The 17,948-nt window shown below is 54.2% G+C and overlaps 1 protein-coding gene across 1 annotated transcript; it reads right to left on the bottom strand.

Moving 5' to 3' along the window:
- Positions 1–2,714: 2,714 nt before the first annotated feature.
- Positions 2,715–17,614, bottom strand: ADGRG5 (adhesion G protein-coupled receptor G5). Its single transcript, XM_060001018.1, has 13 exons — positions 17,528–17,614; positions 16,286–16,458; positions 12,665–12,766; positions 12,371–12,449; positions 11,584–11,740; positions 10,866–10,982; positions 10,038–10,154; positions 8,511–8,663; positions 7,656–7,777; positions 7,127–7,395; positions 6,398–6,515; positions 3,305–3,582; positions 2,715–2,925 (listed from the first exon to the last, which is right to left on the bottom strand). Exons 3-13 carry the CDS (start codon positions 12,726–12,728, stop codon positions 2,837–2,839), a joined length of 1,563 nt encoding a protein of 520 aa, XP_059857001.1. The 5' UTR covers positions 12,729–12,766; positions 16,286–16,458; positions 17,528–17,614; the 3' UTR covers positions 2,715–2,836.
- Between the last annotated feature and the right edge of the window lie 334 nt (positions 17,615–17,948).

Here is a 17,948-nt window from a genome sequence, read left to right as displayed (position 1 = left end):
GGCATCCTGTATTTTATCGGGCAACCCTCATTCAACCCTCCTCCCCCCATACACACATTGTCTTTCTGAAAAAAAAAACAGCAACAAAGCAACATAGAAACTGCTAGTCTGTGGCCTTTCTGGCTTCGACTTGTCCTTCTTCACCCCGGGCCTCCTCGGAGACTCTGGCCCTGAGCAGAGAGCCCTAGGGGCCTCCAGCTCCATCTTCCCACTAAGTCTGGAAGCCCCTGAAAGATGGGCCCGGTGCCCAGTCTGGGCAAGGCCAGGACCCCACTGGGAGTGAGGGGAGGGCACCGAGGCCCATCAACGGTTCCCTCAGCCCTGCCCCCAACCCGGTTAGGGCGTTTCCGGGAAGTGGTCCCTGCACAGCGCCTGAACCCCCAACCAGGCTCAGGGCCACAGAGCTGGGGCCGTTTCCTAGAATTACCAGAACCTTCTGTGTCACTGTGGCCACATCCTCCCTTGGGCAGCCCTGGGCTTGGTAGGATCTAAAAGGCCAGGTCTGGGCTGGGATGGGTCCTAGGCAAGGCCCTGCTTCAGTGGGCTGCGGACCGCTCCCCGGAGCTGCCCAAGAGAGAGGCCGGACGTGCCCATGATCCTTGGCACCCGCATTGGGACGGGGGCTCACCCCAAGGCCTGGGGAGCCTAGTACAAGCTAGGGCTGGCCAAACTAGGGGAGCTCGAATGGGGGCTCACATCACCCTGAGAGAGGCAGGGGGACACTCTGCTGGAGTAGGAGTGGGAGAGAGATCTCCTCTGTGGGAAAACTGGAGAGATTTCATGGGAGGCATGATAACTGAGCCCCTGAGAATTTAGATAGATCAGAGGATTTGGGAACCGAGGGGTAGGGGGACAGGTGGCAATGGCCTGGAGCCTGTACCGTGTGAGAAATGTCCCTAAAATAACAAAAGGCCAGCAAGGCTGGACCAAAGGCAGCTCTGGGGAAAGTGGGAGAGGAGGTAGCGCAGCCGAAGGACAGCGGGATGTGCTGAGCGAGGAGCTGGGCCTGTGAGGCCGAGCAGACTGGACCTTAGAGGGTCGGCCTCTGAGACTCAGTTGACACTGTAATAATAATAACAAAATACGAATGATAACGATAACCCTTTACTGAGCACTTACCCTCTGCTACGCCTCTTTATATGGGTTATTTTATTTACCCTTCAAAATAGGTACTACTATTGCCCCATTTTCCAGATGGGAAAACTCAGGCACAGAGAGGTGGAGTGGCTTGTCCACAGTCACACAGCTGACAAGTGACAGAGCGGGCACTTGAGCCCAGGCAGTATGCGGAGCCTGCGCCACTCACCAATTAGTGAAGGGCTATTCATATCAAGAAGTGAACAGAGGGCAGAGGCTCCCCCTGGGAGAAAAGGGATCCGGCTCCAGCTCCCTCCCACTGACGTTCAAAGTCATCGCAATCTATCTGATGGCCTGGAGCGGGGCCCTGAGAGCCTATCCCAGCCCCGCGCTCTAGTGCCACGTATGCCCAGAGCATGAGACCCCAAGAGCCAGAGCGGGTGGCTGCGTTGGGAAAGAGAGAAATGGCTGTGTAGGCAGTGCTAGCATTCCTCCTGCTGGTCGCCCAGCAGGTGCAGCCCTGGAGGCAGAGCCTCTCCATCTGGTGTGTCATATCCACAGACAGGCGATCACAGCATCACCAGACATGGTTTTGGACCCAGTGGCTTCTGACATTGGCCAACAGGGCCCCCTGGTGTGAAGCCTGGGAAAGGCGCTCGCTTCGTGAGTGGTCTCCCACTTGGCCTGACAGGACAGGGCAAGGGCAATGGTGATTTTCTACGACTGCGACAGCTAACAAAACAAACAGGAAGGAAACTGAAATGGGAAGCCTGACAAAAGACTTGTATAATTTATACCAATTTATAAATACTTTAGGTGCCCACCAACTCCAAGAGAACAGACAAACAAGCTTGGGATTTAGAACCCACACCCTCACGCCTACCAGGTGAAATTCAATCCTGCCCAGTCATCAAATAGCTGGATCACTGGAACTCAGATGGAGGGGAAAGAGGTGCTCCCCTCCCACCTCCAGGAAGCCCTGTGGCCCCAGCTGCTGGTCTTAATGGCCTATGGGGGTCTGGGGAACGCTGGAAGAGGAGCCTCTGGAAAGGACTGGACTTCCTGATCTTTGGAAAGGGTGGACTTGGAGTTAGAGTCATCATAATTTGGGGGTTAAAGGAAAAGAGGCCTCAGTTACAGGCTGGTGAGGTCTCACACACTGGGTGGGTCTCTAAGCGCTGGGCTGGGGACCCCCGGCCAAGGCTGACCCTCTCCCGGAGGAAGGAAGCAGGGCCCAGCAGGTGTTTCAAGGGCAGGCCCAGGCCGGGGTGGCGATCCCCACGCCACTATGACCTCGTCCTCCCTGGTGCCATGGAATCTGCATAAAGCTCTGGGATTAGGCAGGACCAGAGCCATCTGCCACCATGTCACAGATGTGGAAACCAAGGGTCAGTGAGAAATGACAGGCCCAAGGTCAGACAGTGAAACTCAGAGAAAGGCATTGAAACGTGGCCTCCTGACTCCCAGGCCAGTGCTCTGGCCATAGGCCTGGCCAGCTGGGCCCAGGCACCAGGGGCAAGTTTGCTGCCCCCAGGTGGGGCTGGACCTGCCCCAGAGCAGAATGCCTGGGGACGGAGAGCAACACGCGGCCCTCTGGGCCTGGGGAAGGCATGGAGGTGGAAAAGGCCCCCTGGAGGTGACAGTGGCCTCTGGTGTCCAGCAGCTGGCCTGCCATCTTCTCGAGTGGAAGCCAGGGCCTCCGGCTGCAGGCAGCCAGAGAAGCTGGGGGCTCCAGGCCAGGAGGTCCAGACAGTCCAGACTACTGCACCATCTGGGAGGAGCAGAATGCCTCCATCTCCACCTCTGAGTGGCGCCTCTGGGAGCAGAACCACAGGAAGAGGAAGAAACCTGCACGGAAAAGACTGGTTAGTGGAAGCGTCTCAGGAACAGCGTGGGGCCTCCTCCAAGATCCAGGTACCTCCTTGGCTGAGGTAAGTGGGGCCTCCCTGAGGCCCAGCAGTAATTCTCAGAAGCCCTTCCTGTTGGAGGCCAGAAGGGACCGGGCGTAGGAGCTGGAGGACCAGCCACCGCTAGCCCATAGGCTGCCTTTGTGCAAATTACAAGGTGGCGCCCCTTCCTATGGGCGGGCGTAGCCCCAAACCAGCTTGTCAGGGCCCAGATTTCAGCCCCTGACTCACCCCCTCAACCTGGAGCCCTTCAGGAGTAAACATGTAGCAGCTGTACACTACCCCCCTGGGGTTTCCTCCACGTCAACCACAGGCCCTACCGTAGAGCGAATTGAAGGTGGTGAAGAGGAAGAGCTGGGGCAGCAGGAAGACACCAAAGGAGAAGAAGGCCAAGATCCAGGTGGTGCCCAGCAGCACGGTGAGGCCCAGCACGGTGACGGTATCCCAGCAGGCCCGGGGACCCAGCGCCTTCTCCTGCGCCCGCAGTCTGTGCAGGACCCGTAGCGCCCAGGCCAGCACCACCAGGTTGAAAAGGGATGTGAGGCCACCAGAGCCCATGACCAGGATACCGTGCACCCAGGCGTCCCGCACCCAGCATCTGCAAGGGAGGGGCGAAGCGCTGGGGTTGGTGTGGTTCCCAAGACTGGTGGCAGGGAAGCCACGGTCTCCTGGGCCTCTGGACTGCCTCTTGAACCTGGTCCGGTCTTCCGGCTCAGACCCGTCATTTCTTGCCTGACTGCACACGTGGTGAAGTCCTGGGCTCAGCTTTCCAGCCAGGCCACCAGGTAGGACCCACCTGCCACCTCAGCCCCATGCCTGAAGCCTCTGCATGCCTCCTTTACCCTCTCTTACCCACCTGAAAACTCTCTCTCTCCTCCCTTGAACATCTAACCCTTCCCCCTTCCACGCCCAGCCCAACTGTCAACTTATAAGGTATTGATTACATCATTGGTCCATGGTCCTCTTTGCTGGAAACTTCTCCTTCCACCCACCACACGATTATCAACATCTCATCCCCATCTTCGTGCAGCGGTGCCAGGAGCCCCTCCCCACCTGGACTGGGCCACCGGCCCTTCCCTGAGCTGCTGCAACTCACAGCTGGGTGGAGGGGCGCTCTCCATGTGTGGACTGAGGAGCCGGGGGAGCAGCAGGAAAACTCCACCGAGGGCAGAGGGAAGGTCAGAGAGATCCCTGACAGTGGCCCCAGCCCTGGTCCTAGACCCTCCGCGAGGTCTTCACGGCCTCTGCTTCCCCCAAACACCTTCAAGGCAGGTGCTGCCTTTTACCCCACCAGGTCACGTGATTTCCGTGAATCAGCCATGCGACCCTCATGGTGACCCTATGAGGCTTAGAAACGCACACCTGCCTAAGGTGGGACTTGAAGCCCCGCGGTCTAAGCACAGAGCCTGAGCCCCTAACTGTCACGATCACCTGCTCGGGCTCCTTTCACTGCAGTCACAGAGTCCTTGAACATGATTTTGGGGGTTCACCCAAGTGGATGAGTGTGGTGGTGGACCATTCCTTTTCACTGCCAGATGATTTGTCTGACAGGGGTGGCTCTATCGCATGTACTAGTCCGGTGTCCTGTCAGTGGGCACTGGAGTTATTTTCAAGGTTTTTAAAAATCGCTGTTAAAGAAGATGTTCTGTATACATGCACACACACATAAACACAATGGAGTATCATTCAGTCATAAAAAGAAGGAAATCTTGCCATTTGCGACAGCATGGATGGACCTTGAGATCATTATGCTAAGCGAAATAAGTCAAAGAAAGACAAATACCGTATTATCTCACTTACTTGTGGAATCTAAAACAAACAAACAAAAAAACAAGTTCATAGATACAGAAAAGAGATTGGTGGTTGCCAGAGGCCAGGGAGGGGGGGACAGGGTGCAAAACGGGTGAAGGGGGTCAAAAGTTGCAAACTTCCAGTTGTAAAATAAATAAGTCCTGGGGATGTCATGTACAGCATGGTGACTACAGTTAACAATACTGTATTGCATAATTGAAAGTTGCGAAGAGAGTAGATCTTAAAAGTTCTCATCACAAGAAAAATCAATTCTGTATGTCTGGTGACAGATGTTAACTGGACTTATTGTCGCGGTCATTTGGCAATATATACAACCAAATCGTTATGTTGCACACCTGAGATTAATGAAGTGTTATATGTCAATTATACTTCAATTTAAAAAATAAAACAAAAAATGTAAAAGAATTTTTAAAAAAGACATATATATGTAGTAAGGGTTTTTTAAATGCAGGAGAATAAAAGTCACAAAGTCCAGGGTGAGAGGGGAGAGGGAGAGGTGAGGAAGACCGGGAAGGAGATGGTTCTTCGGGCGGGAGCTCGCTAACATCCCTGCATTAAACGTGCTTCCTGTTCTGTGGAAGCATCACTGCAGTTCTGCCATGTCACGTGTTATACAATAAAAACACACGTTTAAAGAGTCCTAAGTCACACTTGCTCTGAGAAAACACCCCCACCCTCACAGAGAGGAATTAACCCCATCTCAGCCTCACTCCGTGCCCAGAGCCCTCACCTCCCAGAGACTGGGATGGGCAGTGGTTGGGGGCCGGGCTCTAGAGCCAAGTCCCAGCTCTGCCCTCAACTGGCTGGGTCTCCTTGGCCAGGGTTCTTCAGCCGCCTGTGCCTCAGTTTCCCCAACTGTAAACGAGGGCTGACAATGGGGCCTGCTCCTTGCTGTGAGGATTCAGAGCCAGCCCTCAGCCGTCCTGAGCTGGTGTCAGCCAGGAGAGGGAAAAGGGCCAGACGGCCAACTGCTGGTGATGGGTCTGCAGGGGGTTGTTAAGCTACTCCCTCTATGTTGACTGTTAGAAACATTTCATCAAAAGAAAGAGGTTAATGTCCGAGGGCACGGGAAGGGGCGACAGAGTCTGTCCCCCAAACCACCTTGCGCCCCCTCCCCACATACACTCTGAGCACGGTGCCTGTGGTGTCCCAATCCCCACAACACTCTCTTCTCTGACTAGGAGGGTTGGAGGGCTGGCAGTGCCATGCCAGGCACAGGTCAGGGGGGGCCACAGCCAAGCGCCTGAGCGAAGCACGGAGGTGAGGAGAGAGAAGAGCCAGGCACAGGCTGAGCTCCACCGCACGGCCTGAGAGCCAGAGGGGCGCTGGCCGCCAGCGGCCAGGAGGGGCAAAGGCCCCCCTGCCCCGGCCTGGCCTTGGAGGCCCATGTGCTTCCTAGAACTAGCATAGAGAGTGAACCCGTCCTGCAGGAGACCTTAGGGATCCAGCAGAAGGGGCGTGGCAAAGACCCCTGGAAACCACGCCCCGTGTAAGCAGTAGTCCCCTCCCTGCCCTGCAGTCAGTGTCCCGCCTACAAGGCACCCCGTCTAGAGCCCCAGGACTAGAGCCAGGGAGCCTGCCGCAGCCGTGAGCGCACTCACATGGACGTGTTGTGGGAGCCCGTGCTGTTCCCCTGGCTGTCGGAGAGCGGGATCCTGTAGGGTCCGTAAACTGAGCTCTTGACGGCAAGAAGGAGCAGTACCAGGAAGGCCGGGACCCCTGAGGGGTGGGACAGAGGCTCAGTATCTGTCAGGAGACCCCAGAGATGGGCTGGTCATGGGTTCCTGGGGCTGCTAAAACAGGATTCCACCGGGCAAGCAGAGGGTGGGGGGAGGGGAGGGAAAGAGATCGCTCTGAGTCCCCAGCCGCTGTCACGTGGTCCAGCCTCAGAGCAATTAGCCTGGTGGTCTTGGAGAAGGCTGATATGAATGAGGGCTGTAGGGTGGAACAGTAGCGGCAGTAGTAGTGGTCACACTGGGAGGTGATGGCTGGAAGGTAATGGGAGAGAGGGTTTGGGAACCGGTGAGGAAAGAGATAGTGAAGACAGGGGCTAGGATGGTGATAGAGACGCCGATGATGGTGGTACCAGAGATGGTGGTGAACACAAGGCTGAGGATGGTGGAGGTGACGGTGGTGTTGGAAGTGGTGGTGATATAGATGCTTTGGAGGTGGAAGTGGTGATAAGAATAGTCATGTAGGAAGCGGCGGTGGGTGCTGGCAGGGGTGGTGACCAGTGGTCATGGCAGTGGAGGAGAAAGAGGACAGGAGGGGACAGACGCCCAGTCTGGCTGGAAGCCTCAGGAAGCAAGCGAGAGGGAGACCGTGCTTACCCCAGCCCAGGGCACAGAGCTTGAGCACGTATCGGCGGATGTAGATGTTGTAGACGCGCCCAAGTAGGAGGTAGAGGTTGAAGCCTTCAATGGCCATCCAGGTGAAGCAGCTGAGCAGCGCGTAGTGCAGGGTGGCAGCCAGTGCCACGCATGCTGACTCAGGCACGGGGGGCACGGCCGGCACTGGGCTCAGCAGGAAGGCGACATTGAGGAGCAGCACCGAGGCGTGCAGGTTCACGTGGATGCACGTAATGGAATCACTCGGCTTCCTGCGGGTGGGGGCGTGGCCCTCCGTGACCGGACGTCACCAGGCAGCGCCACCCCCTGGGCTCATAGACACGTAATGACCGGGACACAGGTCGAGAGGGGCAGGGACCCAACAACAGCCACACGCAAGGAGGCTGGTCTCCTGCTTCCCAGCCTCTGCACTCTGGAAAAGCCCACCTGACTCTGGGGGCCCAAGTAGGAAAGAAGGAGGGGTGCTGAGCAGCAGCGGGTGGGCTGGCCCAGCACGAGGGCAGGGGAATACCTGGCAAGGAGGTGCAGCAGGACAGTGAGCAGCGAGGCCACGATGGAGATGCTGCAGCCCACCAGGGAGATGTATGTGAGGGGCGCCAGCAGCTCTGCAGGGACCGGGGCCTGGGAGAGTTGCTGTGGGAGGGAAGGGGAGCCAGAAGCATGGAAATGCCCTCCACTGCCTAAATCAAAGACACCTGCCAAGACCTCAGCTTCAAGCCCCCCTACCCTACAATCCTAGCCGTGGTCCTGACTTGAAAACAGCCACAGCAGACACAGCGGCTTTTCTGCCTCCCAACTCCCATCTCCCCTTCCTCCCCTCCCTCACTCCCGCACGTGGGTGGACCCTCCACTTCTCCTACTATGTGTAGTCAGGTGCACCAGGCCTGGCCTATCAGAGCCTTCCCTCCTCCTGCCCACAGTGATTGGTTAAGGGATGGGCATGGGACACACTCTAGGCCTGTGGGACTCAATCCTATGGCTTTGGCTGGCAGAATTCGGTGAGAGAGCTCTCGTTCTACTGACCTGAACCTAGTAGGACATAAAACAGGAAATGCCAGCAGCCATATTATAAGCCCATGGGGAGATCCTGTCTGAGAACTAAGCTAACACAAAGCAAGAACGATTGAGAGACTGAGATAGAGTCCTATCTTGGTGACATTGAGCCCCTAGAGCAAGACATGCCTGAAGCCTAACCCAGCCTTTTCGGGAACATGAACCCATAAGGTGTTCTGGTTTTTTGTTTTCCTTAAGCCCATTTGAGTTGGATTTTCTGCCCCCTGCACCAGCTTTTGCCTTTCTCCTCTGTCCTGGATAGGGGGCCCTCTGCAGCTCTGAGCACCCTCACCCAGGCTAGATGCACACATACCATGAGAACAGCAAAGTAGGTGAGGTGGTTGCAGCGGCAGAGCACCTGGGAGGGTGAGGGCTGCTCTGTGTGACAGCCCTCAGTGCTCCAGGCCCCCCAGTGGTGCTTGCTGGCTCCCTCCTTCCAGAAGACACAGGTCACCGTGTAGCCTTCCTAAGGGGAGATGCTGGAATTGGGTGCATCCAGGGGGTGGAGGGGAGGGCCATGGATCAGGGAGGGTCTGGTAATTATGGGGGCCGAAGGTGACTCAGCTGCACCCTTGTCAACATTTTACCAGGCACGGGCTGGGCTTTGGCATCAGACAGACCAGATTCCAGCCCCACCTCCCCAACGGACTCTGAGAGTGACCTGGGAAAGTCACAGAGGTTCTCTGAGCCTCAGTTTATGCATCTGCAAAATGCGATCATTTATACTCAAGTCACAAGGATGGTGGAATAATCAAAGGCAATGAGAAATCTTGAGTGCCCAGCTCTGGCCAATACAGTAGGTGCCTATAATCAATGTCCGCTTTCCCCTCCTCCCCATGGGGAACAATGACAGTCCAGACCCATCCCAGTGGGGGAGAGAGAGAGTCATCTACAGACAGCCCTGACGCCAAGCCCTGTGGGTGGAAAGGTGAGGGAAATGAAACGGGCACTCCATGGAAGACCATGGAGGAAAAGGCAGAGGAGTCCTGAGAAGGGAAGGGACAGCTGGGGCACTGAGGCCTTAGAGGACACATCAGATTTCAACAGAAGTGGAGCAAGGATGTAACAGGGGCAAAAGCCCAGAAGAATGAAAGGAAAGGACCGTGGAGAAATTGGGAGTGCAGAGCGGTCCTGATGAGGCTGACAGAAGATATGGCCAGACTCTGGGGCTTTTCGGGAATGCCATCAGGGCTTGTGCCCACCCAGCAGCCCTTCTTCCTTCTTTCGGCATCAATATCTGTAGTTTCCTTGGGGACCCATCCCTCCCCCAAAGACGGGTCAAATGAATCCAGCCCAGTCCCTGGGCCATGTGACCCAGTTCTGGCCAATCTACATGTTCCATCCCCCTGGGCACAGTGATGGGTCAGGGATGGATGACACATGACCCAGCTGGACCTTTAGAATCCGTTATGGGATCCTGGTTTGCACTGGCAAGAAAGAGCCTGCTGAGAAGAGGGGAAGGAGGTCCAGCACTTCAGCTGCCACCTTGCCACAGAGTGGAAAGCCAAGGCGGGAAACCATTGTTGAGAGATGGAGACTGAGCCATTACGGCATCATATCTGTGCCTGAAGCTAGAACAGCCCTGGACATTTCACGTACATGAGCCAAGAAGCTGGCTTGAGTTGGTTTTCTATCATGTGCGATTCAAAGAATCCTGATGAATGCAGTGTGTCAAAGCTTCTCTCTCATTTCTTTGGCAGGAATTTTCAAAGTATGATAGATTTAAAGCAGCTTGTTTCTAAGATAGTTCCACAAGTCTGGGTTTGATCAAACCAGTGTTCGACAGGACAGCCACAAGGGGGTAGGGGTGGGCTGGACGTGGGGGTGGCCCCAACAATACCAGGCTTTGGTTGTGCCAGAAGCTGATGTTCACCGGCTCACGGAGGTTGCTCACTTGTCCATGGCTCAGCTGGGCCCCCAGAACATAGTTATTGAGCACAGATGAATTGATGTCTTTCTGGAAGGGCAACAGAAGAAGCACTGACTGGAGGGGACATGAGGAGACCCTGGATGAGGTCCAAGAGCCCCCATTCTCCAGCCCCTCCTCCCCGGATGAGAACAAGCAGCATGGCTTTCACTTGTACAGCTGTGCCAGCCTCACAGCCTTTGCGTATGCTGCCCCCTCCACCTGGAACCCTGTCTTCTCACTACCACCACCATCACCTCCCATTTGTTAAATGAATTCCAGCCTCATGCCCTCCATGTCACCCTACCCTAACTCACTTTCAAAGCCAAGGTTAAAAGACACCTCCTCCAGAAGCCCTCCAGGACTGCTCATTGGGAGCCATCCTGACCCCACCCTGACTCATCCATCCCTTTGAATCTCTATGGTTATAATCAACCTCAAGCTAAAATTAAGTCTCTAAGGTCCTGGTCTAACTGTTGAGATAGAGAGCTCTCTGAGGACAAAGATCTTGTGACCTACTTGTCTATCTCCCATCTAGGGAGAGGCACACAAACAGTAGACTTCTTAGGTCTCGTTTGCACATTATAATCATGCCTCCCTTCCATTTTGCTAAAACAGAGGCCCAGAGAGGGGCACTGATTGACTGAAGTTGCACAGTAGGCTGGTCCCTGCCCAGAGGCCAGGAGGTGGCATGCATGCCTGCAGTGACCCCCCAAGAAGGAGCCCACATCCACCCTGCTTGGCCTACTAGCAGGCCCTGACCTGAAAAAAGCGGGCGTTGGAGAAGTAGATGCAGATGAGAGTCAGCTCCCTGGGGCGCACCCTGCAGGCATCATGAATCAGCTCAGCTGGGAACTGCATGGCGAGTGGGACCTGGGCCTGTGGAGAGCCAGAGATAGGCTGCACCTGGTGTCCGAAGCCTCCAGACCCACCACAACACCTTCACTGCTCCCCACTCCCCAGGAAGCCCTCCCAGCCTTGCCCCGAGCCTCTCCTACCTTGGAGCCTCCGCCCACAGAACCCTCTCCTGCCAGGCTGCACCTCCACCCAAACTTCCCCCGATCTCAGGCCTTCCCTTCAGGCTGTTCTGGTCTTGAATTTGGGTTATTTATTCCACTCAGCTGGGTCCCTGAAGATGGAGGGGATGGATCCCCCAGCACCCAGGTATTCAGCAGGAATCATACCAGGGCCCTCAAAGGTGTCCCGTTCCCCTGGCCTCTCCCACGACTGCCTCACCCCAGGAACCTGCAAAAGCAGGAAGAGGACACTGCCCCTGAGGGGCCACAAGCACCCCCTTTCCATCATTCACATGAAGAACGTCAGCCCCATTTTACAGAGGCGGCAACTCACAGCTATTAAGGCAGAGCCCTGATTGGTGGGAAGGTGGGCGATGGACCCTGGGGAAAGTCCAGACCTTAAACCCCCGGAGGATTTCTGGGGTAGAGGCTCTGGCCACCCCCAATCCCTGGCCACCTCTGACCTGGGGGACCTGCTGCAGAGCAGCACTTCCCAGTGAGAGGCCAGTGAAGTTGCAGCCCAGCTTGAAGGCTAGTGTCTGGATGGTATGCGTCCGCAAAGTGAGGTTATGGCCCCCAAAGCTGGCATTGAGTAGCCTTGACTCTAGGCCATGGATGAGCCTGAAAGTGAGAGAGGTGGCCAGAGCCCGGGGTAAGGATGGAGGTGAGTGGCACTCTCCACAGCCTCCCCCATCCCACACCCGTCACTCCCACCTCTAGACCTCTGCATACAGTGTTCCTGGCACACTCTCACCTCCCCACCCCACCCATCTCCTTCCATTAACTCTTGTCTGGGTTCCAGTTTGTTGACACCTCCTCCAGGAAGCCTTCCCTGGCAGCTCCCCACTGACTGAAGTGCTCCACAGCCCTATGATTCCCTGGTCAGTCATCAGCATTGGCCTCTTACCCTGACCTACTAGGCTTTTGGGTCACAGACTCTGGAGAGCCCAGCCCAAGTCTTGGAGCCCCTTCCCAGAAAAATGCATGGAGACCCGTGATTCTGCGCCTGGTTTCATGGCATCCATGGTTAAGGGCACCCAACCAGACAGTAAACTCAATGAGAACAGGGATGTGTCTATCCCACGTCTCCAGAGCTTGGTGCCGGGCACACAGTAGCTACTCAATAAATGAGTGTTGAATAAATGAATTAACAGTCTACCCTGGACCAACCCTGGGCCATGGATTCAAGGTGCAAGCTGGGGGTGGAGGCACAGCTGACTCTGGGAGGGAGAGGAGGGACACCCAACTCACTCAGCAAAAGAAGTGAGGCTCCGGCTCCTGGCTGCCGTCTCCATTCTCTTCATCCAGAGCAGGATTTCTTGGGATGCCTCTGTGAGGAGAGAGTCAGACATCCGCCTCAGTCTCTGTCTGCAGCTGCCCCGCCGCCCGCCCCACGGCCTCTGGGCCTTCCGCCCCAGCCTCCTGCTGCCCCAGGAGGCCTAAGTGCCCCTTTTCAATCTCCCTTGGTTTGAGGCCTCCCCGCTTCACATCACAGCCAGGGGTCCAGGCTAGGATGGCCCTTGCAGCTCAGCGGAGCCCTCTTACCCTCTGTTCTGCTCTGAGACATCAAGAGGCACAGGCAGAGGAAAAGGGCCCCGCAGCGATCCATGTCCTGTACCGAGTCTCCTCCAAGAACTGGCTCCCGCCCTGGAAAAGGTGCATGTCTTTGTCACCTCGGTGAAAGAGCCACCTCTAACGCTAGGCATCTGGCACACCCCAAGAATAGGACGCGCAGCATCTTATTTGATCCTCACCACTCCTGCATCTCACAGATGAGGAAACCGTGGCTCAGCGAGCAAGGCGTCTTGCTTTGCGTGAGGCTGCCTGAAGCCATGTCTCTGTTACTCCAGAGTCCTTGATCATTTGCAGCTCTGCCTGAGACACATCCTCCTCCCAAAACATGGTATCTCTGGGGGCCTCCCCGGGGCTCTGATCTTACCCAGGGGAACATTGGGAGTTGCTTGTCATTAATCCTGTCCAGCCCTGTCGTTCACCCACCATGTGACTTCGGGCAAGAATCTGTCCCTCTCTGATTAAACTACCAGCAGCAGCAGCTGGGGGAATCCGAAAGTTGGAGCAGAGAAAAAGACGAGAACTAAGAGTTTCAGGAGAAGGCTGGTTTTGATGACAATCGTGGGAGGTCAGAGGCCACCAAGAATCACAGCAGCTGGATGACATCAGGAAAACCACTGCCTTTGTCCACAAAGAATTCCCCCAAAGCCCATTTTAAAGTATAATGGGATTTGAACATATTGTTAAGTACTGTATTCAACACTTGCTTTGCAACCTTCTCTTCATTTTCACTTATTTTTGTGACTGCCAGGATCTATGGCAGCTGTTAGTTATGAATGAAGATGTCAGGTTCAAATTTGTGAAAATAAATCCAATGTTTTGGTTTTAAAAAAAAAAAAGAACCTGTCCCTCTCTGCCCTCATTTCCCTCGGTTTTAAAATTAACTAATAGGGACTTCCCTGGTGGCACAGTGATTAAGAATCCGCCCGCCGATGCAGGGGACGTGGGTTTGATCCCTGGTCCAGGAAGATCCCACATACCGCAGAGCAACTAGGCCTGTGCGCCACAGCTACTGAGCCTGTGCTCTAGAGCCCAGGAGCCACAACTACTGAGCCTGCATGTCACAACTATTGAGCCCAGGTGCCACAACTACTGAAGCTCGCGCAACTAGAGCCCGTGCTCCACAACGAGAAGCCACTGCAATGAGAAGCCCACGCACCGCAAGGAAGAGTAGCCCCCGCTCACCGCAACTAGAGAAAGCCCGTGTGCAGCAATGAAGACCCAATGCAGCCAAAAATAAATAAATAAATTTATTTTTTTAACGTTAAAATGAACTAATAAACTTCTGCTTAAACATAGCAAATTTATGCCTACCCCCGAAACTCCACTAAAATGAGAGTGAATGAATAAAACAGACACAAAGCCACAAAAGACAGAACAATGGGAAAGAAGACAACAGCAGATGAGAGATATCAGTGAAACCTTGGAGGCCGCAAAGCAGGTGGCCACCTGCTTAAAAAAACAAAAGTTAGCAGACCATAAGACGTTGAACCCAAGCGCTTGCAGTAAGGAGAGGTGAATACAGCGGGTGGGGGGATCGGGGAGGGGACACGGGGAAGACAGCTAGGTCAAGCCTCACCACTGTGGGAGCACTTGAGCGCTGGAAGCATCGGGAACCTCTGAAGGTGGGATGAAGGGTGAGGCTAAAAACGGGGGCCTGCTGGTTGTGAGTTTTTAAAATGACCAGCTGGGCCCCCAGATCTCCTCTGCCACCTGGAGCATCCAGGAACCTTCCTCACCACCCTTGCATCCTCAACCCTACCCTCCAACACAAAGTACATTCCCTGCAGACAGTGCACCAGAGAGAATCTGCAAGGTGCCGTTCTGGTACAGGAAAATTAAGCCATATCCCCTCCCCACCTCCTCCTCCAATCAGCTTCCAGAAGACTGCCAGCAGCCAGGCAATGATGCTCCGAGGCAGGAGAAAATTCTTCTCCGCAGAACTGACCGTTCTAAGAAAAGTATCCTGTAGCTACTGACATTTTGGTGCTCCTTGATAAAACAGCCAGGACCAAGCTTACGGTGAAGCCTCACCAGTCACCAAGCCCTACCAGGCACTTAAGTGTTTTTGTTTGTTTTTTTTTTAACGCACACAACATAGTTTATTTATTTTCAATTAATTTAATTTATTTATTTATTTTTGGCTGCATTGGGTCTTCATTGGTGCGCACTGGCTTTCTCTAGTTGTGGCGAGCGGGGGCTTCTCTTTGCAGTGGCTTCTCTTGTTGCAGAACTTCATAGCAGCCTTATTCGCAATAGCCCCAAATTGGAAACAATTCCAATGTGCCTTCAATGGGTGAATGGTTACACAACCTCAGGTACATCTGTACCATGAACTACAACTCAGCAATTAGAAAAATATACTGTTTCTCGCAACTTGGATGGGTCTCAAGGGAAAGCCAAACTCGAAATGTTGCATACAGTATGATTTGATTTATATGACATTCTTGAAATAACAAAATTATAGAGACGGAGAACAGATTAGTGGTTGCCAACAGTTAGGGATGGGGGTGTTTCTGTAAAGGAGCAGCACTAGGGAGCCTTGTGGCGATGGGACAGTTTTGTATCTTCATTGTGATGGTGGTGACAAGAATCTACACGTCATAAAATTGCACAGAACTAAGCACACACACACACACACACACACATAAATCAGTGCATAAAAACTGATGAAATTGAATAAAGGCTGTGAATTGTACCAAAGTCAATTTCCTGGTTTTGATATTGTACCTCAGGTGTGAAAGATGTTACCATTGAAGAAGACCGGATGAAACGCACACAAAACCTTTTTTGCAACTTCCTGTGAATTTTTCATTGTTTCAAAATTAAAAGTTAAAAAAATACAGTACGACGGATTGCCATTTCACTATTAAGAATTACGATGCAAATAGCCACATAAAACAGGAGCACAGCATACCATTGAGCGGAAAGAACAGGTTAAAAATAACACATATAATATAACACATATAAATAAATAAATAAATAAAAGAGAATAAAGACTTCGGAGTCATAGAGTGCTGGGTTCTTATTTATTTGGCTATTAGGTTATTTATTTGGCTGTGTTACCTTGGGCAATTCACTTACCCTCTCAGAGCCTCAGCGACTAAAGGAAAAGATTTGGGGGGACAAAGGAAACCACTGAATGAAACCATTTGGAATGTTTCAGGTGAGAAAACTGAGAACCCGAGAGTGTAGGAAAGACCCCCTCACAGTACGAAGGGGGAAACTGAGGCCCAGACAGTGATGTGGATTTGACCTCCAGGGTCTGGACCCTAAGACGGGGTCCCCAGGCCCTTGGCCATGCTTCTGCCAGCCATACAGAGAGCGAAGAGGAGCTTAACCCCACCCTGCAGCTGGGGAAATTAAGGCCAAAGCAGAAGTGACATCCCCCCCACCAAGCACCCAAAGAGAAGCTGTGGTTTCCACCCCCTTTCCCAGGAGCAACCACAATCTTCACTTCTGCTTGCAACCTCCAACATCCCCCGCCTCATCTTTTCAGAGAGACCACCACTCACCATTACCTCACACCTTCAGCCATCTCCGTCTTTTTGCGATTTGCTATTTGGGGTCCTCTAGAAAACAGAAATCCCTTACCTGACTCTCAAGAAGGTTCCATTGACCGTGGCAAAACTGAATACCACACAAGGGTTTTCCCGGGGTTCTTCAGCAGGCCAGTGGGCAGCCGAAACGCAAACCCAGACTCCAAGTCAAGTGCTCTCTCCCACAATGCGCTGCAGCCTCCTAAAGATGGCCTGGTGGCTGAGTTGCTGCATGGATGAGGCGACAAGTGGAGAGCAGAACAGAGCCTTCAGAAGATGTAAATTCGATAACTAGTTCCAGTATTCAGCACTTGAGGTCTGACCTTAGGCAAGGAACTTGACCTTTCTGTGCTTCAGGTTTTCTCATCTGTAAAATGAGGCCAAGGTCATCTATTTCCCAGGGAGAGAGACTCAGACAACCATTTCCATGATCCACACTCCAGGGAATCTAAGGCTCTGACCCAAGGTTGCCAGCCAGGACTACACTCGGCGGGAGAGCTCGGAAGCCCTGCCTTCCTATCCAGAGCTGGCTGTGCCCACCCTCTCCCCAACAGCACCAGGCTCCACTGGGCCACTGCATTCCTGGATAGGGCCCCGCCTGCCCCTCCCAGCAACTGCTCTTGCCAACCAAAGGCTGAAGTCCCTACTTCTGGCCTCCCCCTGGCCTGGGTGAAAAGTGAACCTGTGGTCTCTGCAGGAAAGTCCTGACAGGTGCCATTATCAGCCCCATTTCACAGGCAGGGAAAAGGAGGCTCCACCAGTGCCCAACAGGGGGTCTGTGACCCAGCCAGGTCCAGAGCCTTTGCCTGAGAACACACTGTCCCCAGGCTCCCTTCCAGGTCACTCAGAGGAACCGCATCTGCTCTGATTCGCCCAACATAAACTCTGTGCCAGGCCCTCACCCCTGTCACCTGAGGTGCGGGTTACTGGACTAGCCCCATTTTACAGATGAGGAAACTCAGGTGCAGAAAAGCAAAGTTCAATAACTTGCACCAGTCCACATGGGGTAGGGGGGTGGGGGGGATAAATATTTGAACCCAGCACCCAACCACTGCTTAATTTAAATGCCTTTTTTCAGAAACATAGATCTGTACAGTCCTGAGATTTGGGGTTGTCATCAGGGGCCCAGGAACTGGTGAAGGGAATGAAGGTGAGTCCCCACCTTGCGGCTCCACGGATGTCACCAGTCCAGCAACCACACAGGCAGGGGCGTGCCCAGTGCCTGCTAGGGAACCCAAGGGTCAGGACAGAATCTGGAGGGAGTGGGGCATGGAAAGACCCAGACCGAGGGGCTGACCTGTGCAGCTGCTGTTGTCTCACCGCCGTCTCGCCGCCTTCTGCACGAAGAAGGGGAAGTTGGGGACCTCTGTGCTGCGGGCAGGCGACCTCCCTGCCCCTGCACTGCTCTCTGCTCTCTTCACCCAACAGCTGCACTGCACGCTCCCACTTCCCTTCTTCTGTCACTGGAAGAAGGCTATTTGTTACTTCTGAGCTGATAGCCACTCCCAGCTCACCCCTTGATCTCACCCCCTCAGGGCCTGCAGCACTTCCTTCGGGCAGCTGCACATTTGCAGAGATGCTGGGCGTCCGTGGGGAGAGGGAGGAGGGCTGGCCAATGTGGCATCCAGCGGGGTCCAAGACCCACTCAGCTCTGTGCCCTTGGGCAAGAGACGTCACCTTTCTTGGCCTCAGTTTCCCCTTGTGTAGGAAAGGGAGAA

The sequence above is a fragment of the Delphinus delphis genome, chromosome 20 (genome assembly GCF_949987515.2).
Source record: "Delphinus delphis chromosome 20, mDelDel1.2, whole genome shotgun sequence".
In the NCBI taxonomy this organism is placed as follows: domain Eukaryota; kingdom Metazoa; phylum Chordata; class Mammalia; order Artiodactyla; family Delphinidae; genus Delphinus; species Delphinus delphis.
Note: the sequence above shows the minus strand (reverse complement) of the source record. Positions and strands in the feature narration are given on the sequence as shown.